The following is a 15,796-nucleotide window of genomic DNA, read 5'->3' as shown; positions in this document are numbered from 1 at the left end:
TAGACCTGCAGAGATAATCATATGCACAAAAAACAAGACAACAAAACAAAAAAATCAATGACCAAAAAAAAAAAAAGAAAGAAAAGCCTGTAAGTAGTTCAAGGTCTGTTTGTTGATGTTTAGGAGTATTTTCCAGTCGAGTCTGAACGGGTGCCACGCCCTGGCCCCAAAGTCTGTTTTTGGTATTCCCTCAGGAATGTCCCTCAAAATTACTGTCATCCCCTTTGCTCTTGACTGGTTCACTTCACTTTGACTGGACCACTTCCACCTCGTGGCAGCCCTTGCTTTTGACATCAGGATTGTACTGGTAAAACCAGGCTTAATCTCTTGTAACATTTCTTCCAGGAAATGTTTCCGGGTCTTGACTCTACTGGTTTAAACTTTCCAGTGTAAACGCTGCTCTTGTTTGAGCTGATCTAACAGTGCAACAGTTTTGGTACCTACCAAGTGGGAAGTTGATTCAATGTTAATTTTTTAGTTAAATTTGTATAAGCTGAGTCTTGTGAAAGGTGGCTATTGTTTTTGCTCTTAATCATTGGGCCTCTTCAATTAGATACATGCACAAGATTTTTTCCTCTTAAATTGATATGGTCTCCAGCAATGGGCTGTATCTTTAATATTTTCTTCTCTCTTCTTCAAACAAGTTATCCATTTGTAAGCTGCTGTTGTCTCTGGGGCATTGTCCCCATAAACTTCTCGTAAAGCTTCGATGATATGTTTTCACTCTTCTGCTCGGGCTTCATCATAAATTTACTTCAATTTTAGCAGAATTGTTGTTGTCTTGTTAGTGCCTATTTTCAAACTGATACCTTATCCTTCAAACTAGATCCTGCTTAGACCTGTTAGAGTAAGTTATTACAGGTTTATTTTGATTTTTTTAAAAAGTTGAGATCCATGGAGTTTTTTCATAATCTGCATTTTCCATGAACTCTTTGGAGACCTAGAATCTTTTAGCTTTTATTGCCTAAATTGTATACTAGGCTCTAACACTTAACTTTATAAACTTCAATATCATGTAGCCTTTATTTAGTATGAATGTGTTAATCAAAATTTTAGCTAAAATTCAGTCCTAGAGTCATGTAGCAATAGTTAATTATAAGGTAGTCAGTCAGATGATTCAAGATGTGCCTATAGTAATTATCTCCCAAATTACCATAAAAATGAAAGTGTAAAAGTTTAAATTACTTTGGCACATACAAAGATTCCTTAGGATTTTAATTTGTGCAACACTGTTTTCAGTTCCATAATTCCACTTATGGTAAACTCTCCTCAGGAAATAACTTGATAAATTAATAAATATATACAATTTTATTTACTTTTAATCTTCCAAATTTGGAAATTATGTGAAATCCAAAACTATTAAGGAAATGTTAAGTTTGTGTTAGATGATATCACTGGGAAAGTTTTGAAAGTTCCTCTTTAAGTAAGCAGATATAATGCTTTTTTGAGAAATGAACATAAGATAATTACATATTATATGTGTATAGTTTATAACTGGCTGTATCTTATAATGTTAACATTATGGATTTGAATTCCTGTTTGTTTGTTTGTTTCCTTAGGGGGATTTTCAGGCTTCTAATAAAGTACCAGCTGGATAACCAGGATAACCCATCCTACATTGGTATCTGATATCTCTGTCATTGTATGGCTTTGTTTTATCCCATACCGTCCTACTCTGGAAGCCAACAGCACTGCAGTTCCCTCAGTGGACTGATGGGGGCTGTACACACCTCATTGCTGAACAGAACTGAAAACAAATCCAGCCTGCTCTTAACATTCCATATGCCAGTTATGAATGTACGCCCACCGCTGGCATATTTCTATATGCTGGACGGACTAGGTTATTTTCTTCCCCTTGGGAGAAGGATATGCTTTAATTTAGTTAAACATTTTAATAATTGTTTCTCCTGATTTACAAATTTCGCTCTTTGAAGTTCAACCTTATCTGTGTTGTTTAACATTTTCCAGAGGATTTATTAGACTTAGACACAGTGGACTATTTTCAACCAGTTGGTTCTATTTTTTAAATAGAAGCCAAATGTATAGCACTCAAGTGTCCACTAGTCTCGCTTCTAGAGATATTCTTTTTAAAAAATCAGCAACCCTTACTGATTGCTTTGACATACCGCACCACCAGCATGTTTTTCTCTGTTCTGTGATGTGCTCACACCTCTGGGACCATGTCCTACACACTGACCGTGGTCACATCTCTCTTTGACCTCTGCAGGACATTCTTTTCAAGACTTTTACCAGAGGTGTCGAGAAGCCTTCCTTGTCAACAGTGACTTAACGCTTCGGGCCCAGTTAACGGAGTTTCGGGACCATAAGCTTATAAGAACGAAGAAGGTAAGACTGATATTATTGCATATGTCAGGACGGGGGTCTGTATCTCATTTCCTGAAGGCAGTGTCCATGGCTCAGACCGGAGCAGGAAACCGTGCTTCCATAATGGGTCGCCAGGGTCCACTTGGGCAGGATACCGTTTGAGTTCTTTAGAAAGTGAGGTGGGAGGAGTACTCTGCTTCAAAGAAAGCAGAAGACGCCTTAGGAGTTCCAGTCAAGAGTAAGAGGCCATTCGAAATAGACAGACACACCTCACTAACGCGCGCGGCCCAGTCACTGCGCTTTTTACCAGTTGAAGCTTTGTGGCAACTCTGGATCAAACAGCCTTAGTGGTGGTGTTTTTTTCTGTGCTCATTTTGTGTTTCTGTCACATTTTGTTAATTCTCAATGTATTTCAAACCTTTTCATAAGCATAACTTTATATACACTCAGAGACCAAAACTTTGTGTGGCTCCCTTTACTGCAATATTAGCTTTAATGAAGTGGTCGAGAACTGATCTTGCAATATCCCTGAGGCATACCTGTTCTGAGTCAGTTGATTTTATTCTTTCCTCCCTCTAAGCCATTCATTAATTTTGTCTGTATTTATTGAGATAATATACTAAGTGTTAAGATACAGTAGTAAACAAAAACTTGGTTGCTTTTCTCAAGTAGTTTACATTCTAAAGGGGAAAACACACACTAGTCAAATAATCACACATATGTACAATATTATTGGTTAAGTTCTACTATCAGAAGGTAAATGTAAGAGCATAGAATAGGGGAGTTTGATATAATTATGGTTATCAAAGAAGACCACTGATCTGAGATTAAAAGGAAGATTAGGAAATAACAAGTCAGAGAGGTAAAGGAAGCATATTCCAGCCAAGGACCAGCATGTGAAGAGACCAGGAGGCAGAAAAGAACATGGTGCGAACAAGAAACAAAAAGACGGCCAGATGGCAAAAGATGAGTTTGAACTGCTAGTGATTTAAGAGCTGGACCATTCAGGTCCTTTAGGCCAAGATCAGGATTTTAATCTGTTTTAAAAGCAATGTAAAGTCCTAAAAAAATTGTTCTGATACTGATGTAAAGTGTAATGGGACAGAGTGGGATGGGGATTGGCAAAAGTGGATGCATAGTGACCAGCTGGGAAGGTGTCATTACAGTAACCTGGGTACGGTGATGGTAACTTGTCCTGGGTGAAGAGAGAAAGTATTTGGGTTGATTCAATATCAAGTTGGACAGCAGAATAGATAACAGATTAGATAGAGAAGCCAAAGGAAAGTGTTGAGGGGGATCCCTGGTTTCTGTCTGCAGAACCATACCTATAGTGGGCTCATTGGATGGGAAATTGGAGGAGCAACACGTGCGGTGGGAGAGTGGATCACATGTTCAGTATAAGACTTTCCCACTTTCCCTGAGATTCTTTTATGATTTTCAAGTGGAGCTTTCATCATAGTAACTGGAAACACGGGATAAGAACCCAGCGGAAAATTCTGGACTGAAGATACAAGATGATGATATATATTTATCTTGTAACTGACACCAGGCTTGGGCGAGACTACATAGTAGGTAGAGTGAGAAGGACAGGGACTAAGCCCAAAAGAAGTCTGACATTAGCAGTCGAGTTCAGGCTGAGCCTGCACGGGTGACAGGAAGAGCAAGAGAGCCACACCGGGATATCATGTCCGAGAAGCCCAGTGAGAAGCACGGACTGAGAAACAGTGGACACTCCACCGGTGTCAGCTGCTGCCGAGAGGACAGGAAGATGCGGGCTGCAGACAGTCATGAGCTTCAGGATGTGGAATCGTTCGGTGGTTTAGGGTAAAGCTCTTGGAGATGTGTCAGTGGAGCTCAAGCTAGTTGGCTGAGTGAGAAGTGAGGAAGTGGAAGAGACAGCTATGAAAGACAACTCGTAGAAGAAGTTTGGGAGGCATGCGTGAAGAGATAAGGGGAACATTTGGAGAGGAATGGGGTCTAATGAGTTATTTTAAATGGAAGACATTTGAACCTATTTAAAAGGCAATGGGAAGGAACCCAGTTGAAAGGGAGAAAAACAATATACATTTTCATAAAGAGCAGGAAGGTAAAGAAATAGCGAAAGCATGTTAGATAAATAAACATAAGTACTTCCCTTCTTAAAGAAGAACTAGTCTTTGAATTGTGGTGTTGTCCATGGATATGAAATATCCCAATATAACATGGATTGTCAGAACAAACAAATCTATCTTGGAAGTACAGCCAGAATGCTCCTTAGAAGCAAGAGTGGTGACACTTTGGCTCAGACTCGGCCAACCTGTGAGCACAATGCAGGGCTGAGCAGCACTCCGTTCGGTTGTGCTTCTCAGAGTTGCTGACTGGGAACTGATTCGACAGCATCTACCACTACCACCCACACACTAGTTCAACTAAGATTTCAGAAAGTGTTAATTTTCTGTTCTATTAAGTGGTGCAACATAAACTCGTGGTGTTTAAACAAATATATGCATGTGTGGCCTATTGCCTTAATTTTTATACTTCCATAGTATATCAAATGCACCATTAAAAAGGCAACTTCTTTGTCGTCCACAGTAGAAATGCCCACCCTCTCTCTTATGAATGACTAACGTTAGAGTGGCCTTATGTCTTTTAGGGGACTGATGGAGTGGAGTATTTATTAATTTCTGTTGACAGTGGAACATTGACTGATTTCCTGGAAAAGCAAGAAGAGGAGGCTTGAAAGTTACCTTCACTGTTGAACCTTCTGTGGAAGATTGTGCTCCAGCTGCGGACTTCTGTAGACAGAAGTGGTGTGTTTACATCAACATTACTTTTCCAATGTACAGGATTTAAAGTTGGAGAATTTCACCCATCAGAACTTGTGACTGCCCTGCCCCCGTATACATCTCTCATACGAGGCAGCTGTCCTCAAGGTGGTGAAAATGTGCCTTTCACTCATTCCCTCTCGGGAGACTGGTTGCTGGAATGAACAGTGTGCTCAGGGACTACTTGGAACTGGATGCTTTTTAATCCTTTTATACGAGAAATGATATTATTCCTAATTTCATGAGAGTCTTTTAAAACTCCTGAGAAGATTGTTTGCAAACATGCTGGTCCTGGTGTGGAGGGCTTGAAGATGCGGCACCGTCCACTTGCTGTTGTGTGTGTGAACTGACAGTGCAGCAGAGAAGACGGTCGTCTGCTCCTGCTTCTGAAGTGGCCAACGAGACTCGGATTGGGAAGAAGCGGGTGATCGTGCTTTCGCTTTGAATGGCAGCTCCCTACTTGGTGGACAAAGGGGGAGCAGGGGGACGTGGAGAAAGCATAAGGAGTTTATGGGGATGCACACATAATACAAATGAGATGCCAGACGAGAAAAATGAAACCCGGAATTGCAAGTTAGTCATTGGTTTCAAGGTGACACTATAAAAACATGGCAGGATTCTTAGCTATTTTTCTTGATTAACATGCAGGTGAGTAGCATCTTAATAGCAGGCTCTAAAGATTTTGCAATCAATAAATCTAAAGATATCACTGTAAGATATTTCCATTTTTCCTTAAAGTGATAATTTCAAGCCTCCTAAAGATTTATTTGAGCCTATTTTCTTAGGAAAGAAAAAAGCCATCATAAGATCTCAATAAAGATTCTGGAATGAAAAAAAAAAAAGAAAGAAAAAAGGACGACTCTGTCCACTGTTGTCAGCTTAAAGTCCGCATACTCCCTGATATATTACTTTGAAGTGAAATATTGTTACATATCACTGTAATAAAATACGTACTACATCAGCATTTTGTCATTCACTTCTTATAAAATGCTCGGAATTTTCTATCATTTCTTTGTGGTATGATTAGATGATTTTATACTAAACTTATGTATTGAAGGTTATAGGCTTAAGTACAAGGGTAAGTCCAAAAGTATTGCTACTAAATAATAGAGCCCTTTATTAAACAAAAAATACTGAAATATGAAACTGTCCTTTCTTGACATATCCTCTCTCAAGGTCTGTACACTTCTGAAAGCAGTATTTCCATCTCTCTGGCCCATCCCCTAAGATCCTTCTACTTACAAGGAGGTACACACCCCCACTCCTCAAAAAAAACCAAACCACGAACGGAATTGCACTGTGTGAAGCGGAGCTTTCATAGTATGCCTTTTTCCAGCGAGGCAAGCCTCAAGCAACTTGCCTGAGTTAGTGCACCTAGTGGCATCACCTGGGAAGTTCTCTCTTGTCACTGAATTTTTTGGTAAATAAATTTTTTTGGGAAAAGCAGCTTCGTTCAAACCTTGGTTTTTTGTGATGGCCGATTTAAGAGAATAGCTTGCAGCTGTGAAATCTTGTTTCCTGCTTGGGAAAAATTCCACAGGAACGGTTGTGATGTTGCACACAGTGTACAAGAACACCACGAAGGGGGAAACTCAAGTGTGCGAATGGTTTTCTCCTTTCAAAAAAGATGAAATGTTGATTTATGACAAACCTCGTTCTGGACATGTCAATTTCTCAGCAAAAATGTCGACTTGTAGTGCATTAGGAGCTTGTTCCACCGGGTTACACTGCTAATCAAGCTTTCTAGTTAGAGGTTCTGAGACAATTGCTGACAGTGTGCGACAAAAAGGCCTGATTTGTGGCAGATGGAGGACTGTTTTTTCCACCATGACAATGTACCTGCTCACTCTGGTGCCATCTCAGTGCACCAGATTTTGGCAGAAAACAGCATGCCTCTCTTGCCCAGGCACCTTACACACCTGACCTCACTCCGTGCGACTTCTTTTTGTTTCCTGGAATGAAGAGAGACATGAAAGGACAGCGATTTGACGACAGAGGAGGTGAACAAAAAAACGAGAGCTCACCCATCCAAACAGATAAGTTTGAAAAATGTTTCTAAGAATGGAATCACAGGGCCATCTCCCACCGGCATCATGGCTGCCCTCAGACCTTTGGTGAAGCCTAAAATTGTAAAAAAGAGGACCAAGAAGTTCATCCGGCACCAATCCGACCGCTATGTCAAGATTAAGCGCAACTGGCGTAAGCCCAGAGGCATTAACAACAGGGTGCGGAGAAGATTCAAGGGCCAGATCTTGATACCCAACGTTGGTTATGGGAGCAACAAGAAAACCAAGCACATGCTGCCCAGTGGCTTCCGCAAGTTCCTGGTCCACAACGTCAAGGAGCTAGAAGTGCTGCTGATGTGCTACAAGTCTTACTGTGCAGAGATTGCTCACAACGTTTCCTCCAAGAATCGCAAAGCCATTGTAGAAAGGGCAGCCCAGCTGGCCATCAGAGTCACCAATCCCAACGCCAGGCTGCGCAGCGAAGAAAATGAGTAGATGGCCCATCTGCAAGTTTTATTTGTGCTAAATAAAACCATAAATGAAAAAAAAAAAAAAGAATGGAATCACAGATTTGACAAATGTGTTAACTGTAATGGAGAGTACTTTGAAGGTAATACGGTTCTTTTGTAAAAAACAAAAAACAAATAGGTAGCTTTGGAAAATAAATAAATCCGGGTTTTTTTGGCAGGTACCTCATAGGCCATGTCAAAACATCTTTTAGGGACTCAAATCTTGTTCCTTTTAAATGCTGAGTTTGGGGAAACAAAGGCCTGAAGGGCAATGTCTGGTTTGGGGGGTTGGGGTGAGGTTTCCCCCCAATCGTTAACCTTGAAAAATGAGCAGGTGCTTCGTCATAAAGGAAAAAACTCCTTGGTACAACTTTCTTGGCCTATTTCTAACCAGCACACTTGTAAATGTTCTTGGAACGTTCTTCTTAAGCAGCCCCCATGATCATCCTAGACCCTCTGAGAACATCTATCAAGATGACTGTTGGAAGCAGTCAGCACCACCTTGGTTTGAACTAGCGGAGCAGGTCCCTTCAGAAGCCAGGGTTTTGATCAGATCTTTTTTCTGAAGGCACCCTAATGAGGTAAAATCTTTTTTTTTTAATGGCAGTTTGTCAATTACATGGCTTGTGTGACAGTTACATAATCTGTCAACTTGCAAAGGGGTGGAGTCTAGCCTGTCAATCAAGTCACAGCCAATGAAGCCTCTCTGTGGGCATGGCCTTCTCCTGAGGATCCTGGGAACTCCTGTCTTCCTTGCTGAAAGTGGGACATACATTCTTACTGCTTGTCTCACTGCAAGACATTCCTGTTGACAAATCAGATGGAGCTACACTGAGGGAGCCAGAGCCTTGGAGCTGGAGGAGGCATGTGGAGACCCACACCAGCACTAAGATGCTTCCACTGCCACTGGATCCACAAGTCTTTCCACTCATTGGCCTTTGATCTCCTGCACTCAGCATCATTGCCTGTGATATGTGAGTCTGAAGAGGAATTTACAGACTAGTATCGGACGTGGACTAATATCGGACTTAATGGACTTGATCTGGGTGGCTGAGCTGGGATGTTTTCTCAATATACAATTGCTTTTTAATATAAAATTCTTTCTTATACAGAACATGAGAGTCTGTGAATTTGTTTCTCTAGTCTACCCAGACTAACATAACTTGCAAAACAAAACAAAAAAATCTTCCCAAAGGTTTTCCAACTAATTTTTAGCGATGTCTATTAGCCACCCCTAAACCCATTATTTTTATATAAGTGAGATGGTCATATATGCAGTAATAATTCTAAGGAAATCCAGTTCTTTGAGAATTAGAAGAACCAATGTAGCATACCTTGCATAAGGTCTTCTGCATTATGCCAAGTTTGTAAAAGGTAAATGTCAACCTCTCTCCATCATTTACTTCACATAAGAAAATTGTTTTAAGAGAAAACCTATAGGTTACAAAAGAATAAAACTGCTATGCACATTTAAAAATAAAGGTAAATATCTTGATCTACATACTGCCCCATCGTTTTTCAAAAGTCTTATTTTATTAAGAGCACTCAGAAGGTTTCTCATAACTAGATGGCCTATCCAATTTTGTCAGAAGCAAGTAAGTAATGTGGCTGGCACATGAAATTTGAACCTTAGTAATCAACAGAAGTTAAGGTAACATGGATACTAAAAAGCAAGTTAATGAAGAACATACTGTCATTCTGCTGTGATTTTCACCAGACCTGTATGGGTGTACACAAATTTCATAGGAAAACACTTTAAGATACATACCTTGTTGGAAATCCATACTGTAAATAAAAGCTGCTTATCCAAATTGGTATTTTTAAAGATTAATACTATTTGAAAAGCATTGCTTGTAAATACACAAAAAAATTAGGATAATTCACTAAAAGAAAATGCAAAAAAATCATACATTAGGCTATTACAGGTTTTCTTTATATTTTAAGTGATAAATGAAGTTAAAAAAGCAAGGTGCAAACCAGCAAGTATTGTATGCTCTTGTTTTTAAAAGGATACACACACACACATCCTTCATATGCATAGGATCTTTTTGGAAGAATACTTGAGAAACTTAACAGGGGTTGCCTAAGGAACAGGGATCAGGAAGGAAGGGAATCTTATTTTTCACTGAATTTTTTTGATACTATTAAAATTTTTTAAAAAGATCATGTATAAATTTTTTGATTAGTGGTTATATGCCAAAAAAGTCACTACCACTGAGTCGACTCCAACCCAAGGAACCCTATAGGGCAGGGTAGGAACTGCCAGTGGCATATTCTGAGACTAACTTCATGGGAGAAGAAAGACTCATTCTTCTCCCGAGGAGCGTGTGGTGGTTTTGAACTGCTAACTTTGCTGTTAGCAGCCCAATGTGTAACCACTACACCACGAGGGTGCCTAGTAGTTATATCCATAAAAGGAAAACACCTTACTGCCACTGAGTCAATTCTGACTCATAGTGACCCTGTAGGACAGGACAGAGGGTTTCAGACTGGAACTCTTGACAGGAGTAGAAAGCTCCATCTTCCCCCGTGGAGCTAGCTGGTGGTTTAGAACTGGCATTTCTGTTAGCAGTGCAATGTACCCACTGCACCAGCAGGGCTGTCAAAAGGGTTCCCGTTCATACATGCAGGGGCTAATTCTGGACATGTGTAAACAAAAAATTCCTAACAGAATGTTTTAGAAGTCTATTGTTTCTAGCTATTTTAAATGTGGAACCGGTAGCATTGGTTGGGGTCCCTTTTCCTCCATTCTGGGAGGTAGACTCTTCAGGGAATCCCGAGTAGCCGTGAGGTGATATAGTGAGTCCTGGCGGTTGGCCTCAGCACACATTGTGTGGCTCTGAAAAACCAAGAGATGAGTAAATTATGTAAATGATGTGTGGGGGGAATGGAGGTTGTGATTTGATTTCTCCCTTAGGAAAATCTTTCATGTTTTGATTGTTCACATTGCTGTTAAACCATTTGCATTATTGAGCACTTATGTAAGACTTGGTGCTGGACAGCAGGAAAACGAAGTTGAAATAGGAAATTTTCATCTATTGGCCTTCTGTATTCGTGACATTAAAACATTCAGGTGTCGAATAAATCTGAAATGACTTACTGGTAGTGCTATGGGAAACACAGCTTTCCGTGTGTCAGCATAAAATAAAATTCATCACCAATTCATCTGAATAATCTGTTATCCATCACTTTGCTTCTAAGCCTCCCAGTGTTTAGGTCATGATCTTTATCTGTGCTGCTCAAAGCCTAGTCTTCCAAACAGCAGTGTGAGCATTGAAGACCCTGCCCAGACCTACTAAATCCATCTGCAGTTTGACTCTCCATGCACATTCAAGCTGGGAAGGAAGGAGAGAGACAACCAAGCATCACCATCCTAAAACGACACTTCAGCAAAGGCCCCGTGGCACAGTGACTGCACACTGGATTGCACACGAGGGTCAGCAGGAGAAATTCAGCTGCTCCCATGATTACAGCCCTGGAAACCTGAGGGGCAGCTCGGCTCTGTCCTGTGACGAAGGTCTGAGTAGTGCAATCTTCCGGGATTCACTGTCCTTAAAGAAACTACAGAGGAGGCCAGGACTTAGGAAGGAGGCATTACGTGAAATGTTTCTGGGGCAGGGAAGGGGGTGGGGATGGGAAGTTCGCCCCAGTGGGTTTGCCGCAAAGGTGACTGGTGATGACGGCACAACCTCTAAGTGACTAAGCTACTCAAGTGTATGAGGTGTTCATTATAGCTCAATAAAAGGGATTCTAAAAAATTAAAACACAAAAAAGGCTGTTTCAGAGATATTTTTATTTTGAAATACAGCATGCTAAGAAAAACAAGTTTTATTGTCATTCTGTATTCAGATCTATTTAGCAATACATGTAAGGTTAGTGGACAGAATGTCTTAAGTATATTCTTTCATCTCAATCCCTTACCAGAGCGCTATCTAAAGAAATGAATCCATAACCTTCAACCTCACAGGAGATATCACTGCCATCGTGAACCAGCATCTCAAAGCAATCACATGCTACCCTAGTGTTCTCGAGTGTGGACCCCTAGCCCCGTGCTGTGTTAGTTCTGCATCATCCTCTCATACTATGCCTTCCCTTTCCTGACTTGCCTTTCAACCCTGGCAATACCAAATGAATTGCTTGGGCTTTTTCCACGTACGAGAGAGCTTCAAAGACTTCATTTTTGGAAAAAATTTTTTATCTTTCTTTTTCCCCAAAGCTTTTTGAAGGCCTCTGAGTATTAGGCTGTTTCTTTTGACATTTTTTAGCCTCTCCTCCCGACTGAATTTTCTCTTTCCTAGAAAAATCTCTATATACCACCACCTATGCGTCTCCCTCCCAGGTACTGAAGGAGTCCCGGTGGCAGAGCGAGCGACAGGCTGAGCTGCCCAGCCCAAGGTCAGTCAGTTGCCCCAGCAGTCTCTCTGGGGAGAGATGGCTGTCTGCTCAAAGCCGCAGCCAACCAACGAGGGCAGCTCTTATCTGTTGCGTAGGGTCGTTTTGAGCCAGAATCAACTCGATGGTAGTGGAAGCACAGTGTATGGTAATTATTCACATTTTTGTTCTGCCTTCCCACGTTTCTTTGGGAGCAAAGCATGGAAAGCAAGTGATAAATGACTTAGATCTTTCAAAGTGTCCACTGTCTTGTTCTTTCCACTTTGACACTGCTTCCCATCGAGCCCACACTTCTGGGCCAGCTCCCTCGATGAAGGCATTTCCTAACACTGAGCGCTTGCTGGGAGTGGGAGCATGCTTCTCAGCCAGCCTGTAATTCTGCCAACGAGAGATTGCTTTGAGCTACTTTCCACACAGGTTAAACACAGATGTTTGCCAATTTTCTAGAGTTTATAATGAAATTTGTTCTTTCATATAATAATTATACTAGGTTTTTACCGTAGGAGCTATTTGGAAGAATTGGGGGAAATGGTTAGCACTCTCAGGCATGCCAGAAAGAAACCAACCCCCAAAACTCACGTGACAGCACTGAACTGGGATTCAATCAGTCGCTCGACTGTGTGAACCTGTTGTCCGTGTTCATGTTATACCACATGTAGAGGGTCCTTATCTGTCTCCGACAGGATGATACTAATCTTATTCTCCAGCTGAGCACCCAGCATATCTCGAAGGTCGGAAAGAAAGCCGCGTTCGGTGTTGCTGTGCTCACAGAGGATGACGCTGATGCCTTGGGAAGCTGCATGCAGCACGTCATGGTGGGGCAGCTCACCTGCCAAGAGAGAAGGCCCAGGTGTGTGTTTAGTAGGCACAATCTGTGCCAAGACAACAAAAGTACCAAGTGTGCGTTGTGTATGAAGTCAATGTCATACAGAACTCATTTACATACAAATCTAGAAAACTGTAAAATTTCTCCCAATATTTCCTTTGCTGAGAGACATTGATAGACACTTAACCAAAGACATCAATCAGGCAGCCAATAACTACATGAAGAGATGCGTGCATAAATTAACCACTAATGAGATGCAAATCAATAAAATGAGGAGAGCTCATACAGCAAAAATCGCACTGATCAACACCACCACCAACAGTGGTGAGGCCACGGGGAGATTAGAACTCTCCTATAATGCCGATGAGATTGCGAAATAGTACAACCACTGTGCTGCTTCCTTCAAATGTTAGAGATACAGATACTGTATGGTCTAGCCACCCCATCACTAACCAGCCTACAAAAGAGCTGTGATATAAATAGACAATTGCATACCTGTGTTCACATTTACAAGAACAGAAAGACTGGCCTATCAAGAAATGAGAAAATCAATTGTAGTGCATAAACAATGGAGCACTACGCAGTGTTACAGATTAACAATGAATCCACAAAACATCTTAGAACATGGGAAACTGGGGTTTTGGTGTGAGGCTGAGTCAAATAACCTAACTGTAAACAATATTAGGGGAAGTCAAGGCAAAGTTGACGCAAAAGAACAGACATTCTTTGATGGTTACCGGGGACACGAGAGGGCGGGAGGGAAAATCACCTTGAGTGGCGCGAAGGCAGTAACACTAGGGAAGTCTGCACAGCATGACCACGGCAAAGGATGACGCAAGGGCGCAAGAGTAAAGCAACGATGTTTACCAAATCCTTCAGTGACAGTAATGGCCGACAGTAATGTATGAGTGGCTGCAGAGGTAGGTTAAACTAAACAGGTATGGGGTAGCATAAGGGAGTGTACCCATGAACATATGTAAGTTTGGCAAAGGATATGTTCTACATGTGTACTTGTAGGTGCTGCAAATAGATCCATGTATGTAGCGGAACATATAGGGAGACCAAAGTTACGCAAACTTCTTAGCCATAACCAACACCCTGAAAGACCAAAGAGGCGCTGAGCATGGCTGTGTAAGGTCGTCGTCTTCAGGGATACGTAGGCCAGCTGGCGTCACAGCTCGCACGGGCAACGCGCTCTCTCGATCTTACTGCGCAGAGCAGCAAGCACGCTCTTCAAAGCTGGCAAATGGCCATCTACGCTGGGACTGTGGTCTCCCCTCGCCCGGAGCAACGCCACGGGAAGAAAAGCAGACTCGGGAGCAGGCCCACGCCCCCGCACCACGAGCCCTACACCAGAAGAACCGCCTGTGCCCGGCCACAGTGCTCCCACTGCCATCTGCTCCTGCTGGGGATCACATGACAGGCCCCAGACAGAGCGGAACCCTCGAGAACACAGCTCCCAGACACCTCGCCAACCTGGGACTGAGCCCTCGCCCGGAGCTCACCTTTCAGCCAAACAAGAACGAGATAGGCCTGTATGACAGAGAGCACGTGCTAGCAGTACGTGCCCAGGAAACGTCAGTCATATGAGACCAAAGGGCAGCATTTGCCCAAAACAAAATTCAGAGAACAAGAAGGGGCAAAAGAGATGACCAAATGAAAATTATGTACGAGGGGATTACAACTAATATTACGAAATAAAATGTGGATAAACTGTTGAATTGGGAAATAACTTGTCCTGTAAAGTCATACCTAAGCCACAACAAATTTCAGGAGAGGGAGAAAAGGCTCTGGTGGGCAAGGGAAGGTGGAGGGAGATGAGCTATTCTCCTTGAAACTTTCAATCACCTATACTTTTCCACTGCAAGGGCTGCTAATTAAAGAACTTTTGAAAGCAGATTTTTTTTGTTTTTTGAAAGCAGCTTTAAAATGAACTGTCTGGAGAACAGAAGCCAAGGAAGCGAATCAGTGCATTGGCAAGGAGCAAGCTTGCCGTCTGCTGGTCTTTATGGAGTATTACTTTTTTATTCATCATTTGATTGGGGAGCTCTTACAAATCCTCTGACAATCCCTCATTCAGCTTATTAAACACACTTCTACGTATGTTGCCATCAACTTTTCCAAAACATCCTCTTTCTACTTGGCCCTTGGAATCAATCAGCTCTTTTTCCTTTCCCTCCCACCCTCACGACCCTTGATCAATTAATATTATTGTTATTTTGTGTCTTACACTGTCCGTTGTCTCTCTTCACCCACATTTCCGTTTTCGTCCCCCTAGGGGGTGGGCTATATATCCAACCCTGTGATGGGTTCCCCCTTTCTCCTCTTCCCACCCACCACGCCCCTACCCTCATGAAAGCCCGGCACCATCCACTTTCTTCACATTTGCTTATGCACCCATTTTGTCTTCAGCGATGGTGTCGGGAAGGTGAGCATCACGGAATGTCAGGTTATCAGTGTTCTGCGTTGAGGGAGGCCTTGAGTGGAGTGGAACACTTCTAATGCCTCTGGCACATAAGACGGGGGAGGTTCATCAGACCCTAATCAAAAACAGCACAACTGCAGTTCCAGTTCATATATACAGAGGTTGTCCCAAACAAACACATTCGAACGTATCTCTGCTATCAGTGGATGGCTGCAAACAAAGCCAGCAACACGAGGAGGCTTCCAAAAGTTCATTGAAAAACAGAATTAATGGGTACACAAGCAAGTGTGGTGAAGAAAGCTGATGGTGCCCAGCTACCAAAAGATATAGCACCTGAAAAAAAAAAAAGATATACCACCTGAAGCCTTAAAGACCTAAAGATAAACAAGCACCATCTAGCTGAGAGACAACAAAACCCACAAGGAAGAAGCAAACCAGCCTACCCCTACACGAATGCTGAAGACAAAGCGGATACATACGCAAATGCGGTGAAGAAAGCTGATGGTGCC

General features: G+C 42.0%; 3 protein-coding genes across 12 annotated transcripts in view; 2 read left to right on the top strand and 1 right to left on the bottom strand.

Annotated features, from left to right (window-relative positions):
- ORC2 (origin recognition complex subunit 2) overlaps nt 1–6,090 on the top strand; it is a 56,040-nt gene extending 49,950 nt beyond the window's left edge. For all 6 annotated transcript variants that reach the window (XM_004701530.2, XM_045295768.1, XM_045295776.1 and 3 more), the window contains 3 exons: nt 1,560–1,621; nt 2,228–2,346; nt 4,958–6,090. In XM_004701530.2, the coding sequence (XP_004701587.1) occupies nt 1,560–1,621; nt 2,228–2,346; nt 4,958–5,044 (268 nt within the window). In that variant the 3' untranslated portion in view covers nt 5,045–6,090. The remainder of the gene's footprint in view (nt 1–1,559; nt 1,622–2,227; nt 2,347–4,957) is intronic.
- Nucleotides 6,091–7,201: 1,111 nt separating this feature from the next.
- Nucleotides 7,202–7,638, top strand: LOC101662643 (60S ribosomal protein L32-like). Its single transcript, XM_045296982.1, has one exon. It carries the CDS (start codon nt 7,223–7,225, stop codon nt 7,628–7,630), a length of 408 nt encoding a protein of 135 aa, XP_045152917.1. The 5' UTR covers nt 7,202–7,222; the 3' UTR covers nt 7,631–7,638.
- Nucleotides 7,639–11,420: 3,782 nt separating this feature from the next.
- The window catches only part of NIF3L1 (NGG1 interacting factor 3 like 1), a 23,602-nt gene continuing 19,226 nt past the window's right edge, over nt 11,421–15,796 (bottom strand). For all 5 annotated transcript variants that reach the window (XM_004701528.2, XM_045294014.1, XM_045293999.1 and 2 more), the window contains one exon: nt 11,421–12,865. In XM_004701528.2, coding sequence (XP_004701585.1) covers nt 12,681–12,865 — 185 coding nt within the window. In that variant the 3' untranslated portion in view covers nt 11,421–12,680. The remainder of the gene's footprint in view (nt 12,866–15,796) is intronic.

The sequence above is a fragment of the Echinops telfairi genome, unplaced genomic scaffold (assembly GCF_000313985.2).
Source record: "Echinops telfairi isolate 266 unplaced genomic scaffold, ASM31398v2 ScPeMD7_3;HRSCAF=10, whole genome shotgun sequence".
In the NCBI taxonomy this organism is placed as follows: domain Eukaryota; kingdom Metazoa; phylum Chordata; class Mammalia; order Afrosoricida; family Tenrecidae; genus Echinops; species Echinops telfairi.
The sequence above is the reverse complement of the archived record's forward strand: the minus strand, read 5'-3'. Positions and strand labels throughout refer to the sequence as shown.

Coding starts and splice junctions, on each gene's coding strand:
- LOC101662643 (XM_045296982.1), top strand. CDS start 7,223: ATGGCTGCCCTCAGACCTTTGGTGAAGCCTAAAATTGTAAAAAAGAGG.